Source organism: Habropoda laboriosa, unplaced genomic scaffold (genome assembly GCF_001263275.1).
Source record: "Habropoda laboriosa isolate 0110345459 unplaced genomic scaffold, ASM126327v1 scaffold67, whole genome shotgun sequence".
Lineage (NCBI taxonomy): Eukaryota > Metazoa > Arthropoda > Insecta > Hymenoptera > Apidae > Habropoda > Habropoda laboriosa.
Genome location: NW_017100242.1, coordinates 2061160 through 2065264, shown reverse-complemented (window position 1 = coordinate 2065264; position 4105 = coordinate 2061160). Strand labels below are relative to the sequence as shown.

Below are 4105 nucleotides of genomic sequence, written 5' to 3'. Positions count from 1 at the left end.
TTTTTTTTTTTCTCTACAATTCATACCTTATATTTCTTCGTTCATAATTTGTTAAAGTTCGTCTCACTGGTAAAATTGATAAAATATTAATAGCAATTCATGGCAGCCTAAATTTTACATAAAAATCTAGGAAAATTGTGCGATCGAAACTTGTTAATTAAAACTATTATCGATTATTGCATAGAAGGATCTTTAATTAACCTTTCCTCCATTTATCGAATAAAAAGAACTTGAAAATTTCAATAACAATATAGACCAATAAATAAGAGAAAAATGTTAATACTCGATACCTGAACGTTGACTACAACCCTAGTAGTGGATCCTGGCAAATCACTGGTATTTTCAACAGTGCCAATTACGAGGATGTGCTGGCTCTCCCTCTCATAATCCAACCCGCGAATGGTTTTTATGACTCCAGTCTTGGGGTCTATGTCGAAGAGTTCGGTATCCCCTTGTTTGATCATGTATGTGATTTGCTTCTTTGTATCCGGATCATCGGCCTGGAATTAATTGCGTTTGCTTTAGATGTGAAGAGGATGGCCATTCGTCCAGAATTTACGATGTTCGTTCCAGTACAATGCTATGATGGGAATCGACGACGCAACGTATAATTTATCTATGCAATTTTCATTCCATACACAACACTGTCCTTTTTTCAGTTTTACAGACTGATGGTTGTAATTTTACGTTAACAAAGTGGAAGGAATTTATCAGAGATTAATATTTCGATATGAAATTGCACAATTTCAACTATTTATCATGTCATCAAGCTCACCGTTACTTGAAGCACCGTATAATCCGGTATATTCTCTTTAACTCGAGCTTCGTAGCTACTTTGATGGAAAACGGGAACTTCGTCCTCAACGTCTATAACGTTCACCGCTACCGTCGCAGTAGCCAGACGATAATCTGGAGCACCGTCCCTCGCAGTTACTACAAATTTATATTCCTGCGAAATGAAGTCATTTGAAGTTTATACCTTGAAAGTTAACAGTTTTTGCTTTGGTTTATTTAGGTAATATTGATGCAACGGGTGTATCAGTTCTGGTGTCACATCATTTTTGCTCAATTAGAATTCTATATTGATTTTAATAAATATTGTAGATTTTTCTGTTGGCCTATGCGAAGAATTATTCTTCTATTTTGTATTATTAATGATATTACAGACTTTTACTTGATATCATTATTAATATTACAGATTTTTGTGTATTTTCATTTTTCAACTGGCATATGCAGAGAATTAGTCTTTTATTTGGTATTATTGTCAATATTGTAGATTGAAAAATTTCTTTAACATGCTAAGGAAACAATTCCACGTGTTTACAAAATGGTAGATGTAAGAAGAGACGAATACTTACATCATTTTGCTCGTAGTCGAGAACGATTTTCGTCAAGACATCTCCAGTTTCGGGGTCCACCGTAAAAGGTATATCATCCGGCGCGAAATACGTGATTTCAGAGTTAATGCCTTCATCGGCATCCTCGGCGTGCACACGGCCGATTAATTTCCGAGCTTCTCCTTCCTTCACGGAGAACACATAAGGCAAATCCACGAATTCGGGATTCTTATCGTTAATGTCAGTCACTTTGATATTTACTGTCGCTGTACTGAACAGACCACCTGAATCCTCGGCTTTGATAAGCTACCAGGGGGGAAATAGTCGTGATTAAGTAAGTCGGCGAACATTTTCTCTGGCTGCGGTGGTACGAGAAAGTTTTTCGACGTAACTTAAATGGTTCCGAAGGGTGCATAAGATGGAAGAATTTTTTTTCACGAGAAAATAAAGAAGTTTCAGATTTGATAAAAAATTTTTTAGATGAAATTTACGAATTTTTAAAAATTGTTTCGATGGAAGAAACGGCGAAAAATGAAAGGAAGTTTCAGATTTGAAGGGCATTTTAAGGTTGTATTATTATGCAGCGATATTCGAAACAGCGGTTGAAGGATTCTCAGACGCAAACTCACCAACTGATAACGAGTCAAGTCCTCCCTGTCCAATTTCCTTATAACCGTGATCACGCCTGACTTGTCACCGATTGCAAATTGACGTAGGTCGTTTCCTGAGACGATGGAATAGGACACAGGGTCGTTTTCTGGATCAATTGCCTATTAAATGGTATCAAGCGTATAAATTGATTAGATAGGAGAGGCTGTAACGTGGGTGACATGTGTGCAATTAGCGACGATCAAGTAAAAGTCAATTATAACTAGACTAATAACATTAAAAATTAACGTTTCCATGAAAGTATCTCTGTACCAGTTTTATACAAATTTGAAAATAGTAATTTACAATGTAAACGAAATTTAACCGAAAGGAGGGAAATTAGTTTTCTTAAATTTTACGATGAAAATTCATAAGTAGCAGAAATTTAAAAACAAGTGATTTATAATATAAATTGGACTTAATTTATAACATAAATTAAATATAGAACTCGATAAAAGGAGAGGAATTATTTTTCTTAAGTTTGATAATAATCGGTAATTAGTACAGATAAAAAAGTTACAATTTGTAAGATATGAAGCTCGAATTAATATTAATTTTTAAATACCAGGATCATCTCCTTCACTATCAATAACACTTCACTCTTTCGATACAATTCGTAGCTCGGTACAGAATAAAAAGGAATATTAAAAATAGTGGACACTTGCAGTAATAGTCGCGACGGTGGAATTAATCGAAGCACCCTCGCTGACTTGCACCTCGTACACCGGTTGCTGGAAAACAGGACTCCTGGTATTGGGACCAGGAATTACGTTCACTTCGACGATCGTTTGCGAATATTTTCCACCCTTATCTGTAGCTTGAACCGTGATGCTGAATTGCTCGCCTGCGTTCAATTTCCTTACGGACTCGATCACGCCGGTCTTTGGATCAATTTTGAACTTGTGCAGCCCGTTATTCGAGACGTGGTAGATGCTGTACGTTATTTCGGCGTTTTCCCCTTCGTCGTTGTCCGTCGCCTCAACCTAATTTCACGATTGGACGAAATTTTGAAAAACTTTTAACTTGGAAAAATTGCACTAGTGTGAATATGCAATGTTCTCTACGATAATTTTAGTTTAAAATGCGCCTCGACGTGTTTGTTTAACGACGAAACGGAAGCAAGATTTTTTATTTATTACGCACTTATCAGGCCTTTGAAAGCGATAATCCCAGGCAAAAGTGTTCAGCGACGGGAATTAACGTGTAATTTGTAATTTGTAGAATATGTAGGCAATAATTTAAATATAAATTGTACAAATACTCGGTACCTCTGTAGAATCTGTCCAGCTTAATATACGAAAATTAAAGCTTACTGTGTTATTAGGTTGGCGCATATGAAACGTCGTTTTTCGAAATAAAATTTTACTTTTTTATCATGCTTTTTTCTGATTAAAAAAGTTTGTCGCGTTATTTTCTTGCTGGTTTCAGGTGTAAAATAAAATATATAGAAACTGTATTTAATTGCATGGAAAAATATGCGTGAAGGAGGGTAACTGTAGGAAATTTCAAACGAAAATGTTCCGTAATAGAAGTTATTCTACCGGCGAATATAAATTTGCTTCAATGACATTTGGGACTGTTCCTCTCTGGTCGTTAATGTCGTAGAATCAACGGTAGTAAATGCTTGCCTACCTTTGTCACCACGCTCTTTGTTTCTCCAGCTTGAACAGTGATAGGCGCTATCATAGGAAGCATAGGAGCATTGTCATTAACGTCGTTCAATGTCACCACGAAGGATAATGGCGCAGATGCAGCGACGCCTGTTTTTTCTCTAGCAACCACTTGAAACCGGAAACGTCCTGGACTCGGAGGATCTCGGTCTAAATTCTCTTCGTTTACGACCAACATCCCGGAGGAGTCGATCGCGAAGAAATTGGTTGTTAATTCGAACGTGTACGCTGGTTTTGGATCTTCAGGACCCTAAACATCGTTTTTCGATAGTTCGTTAATTCTTGTGTTAAAAGTAATCGGTTTCTCTTATGTTTAGATTTCTTGGAGATGTTTAAATTCAAGTAAGTGTAAATCTGACAATCTACAGAGAAAAATAATGATCTTCTGATAGTTATATCCATTATTTATTGCAGCCTAAATCATTTTTAACGACCGATAATTACAGTCGA

At 36.3% G+C, this 4105-nt stretch overlaps 1 protein-coding gene across 1 annotated transcript in view; it reads right to left on the bottom strand.

Annotated features, from left to right (window-relative positions):
- The window catches only part of LOC108571905 (protocadherin-15), a 54345-nt gene that overhangs the window by 17984 nt on the left and 32256 nt on the right, over window positions 1-4105 (bottom strand). Inside the window, exons 9-14 of the mRNA XM_017934063.1 lie at window positions 3618-3905; window positions 2651-2968; window positions 1967-2107; window positions 1359-1643; window positions 776-949; window positions 291-500 (exon numbers count right to left, since the gene is read on the bottom strand). Coding sequence (XP_017789552.1) covers window positions 291-500; window positions 776-949; window positions 1359-1643; window positions 1967-2107; window positions 2651-2968; window positions 3618-3905 — 1416 coding nt within the window. The remainder of the gene's footprint in view (window positions 1-290; window positions 501-775; window positions 950-1358; window positions 1644-1966; window positions 2108-2650; window positions 2969-3617; window positions 3906-4105) is intronic.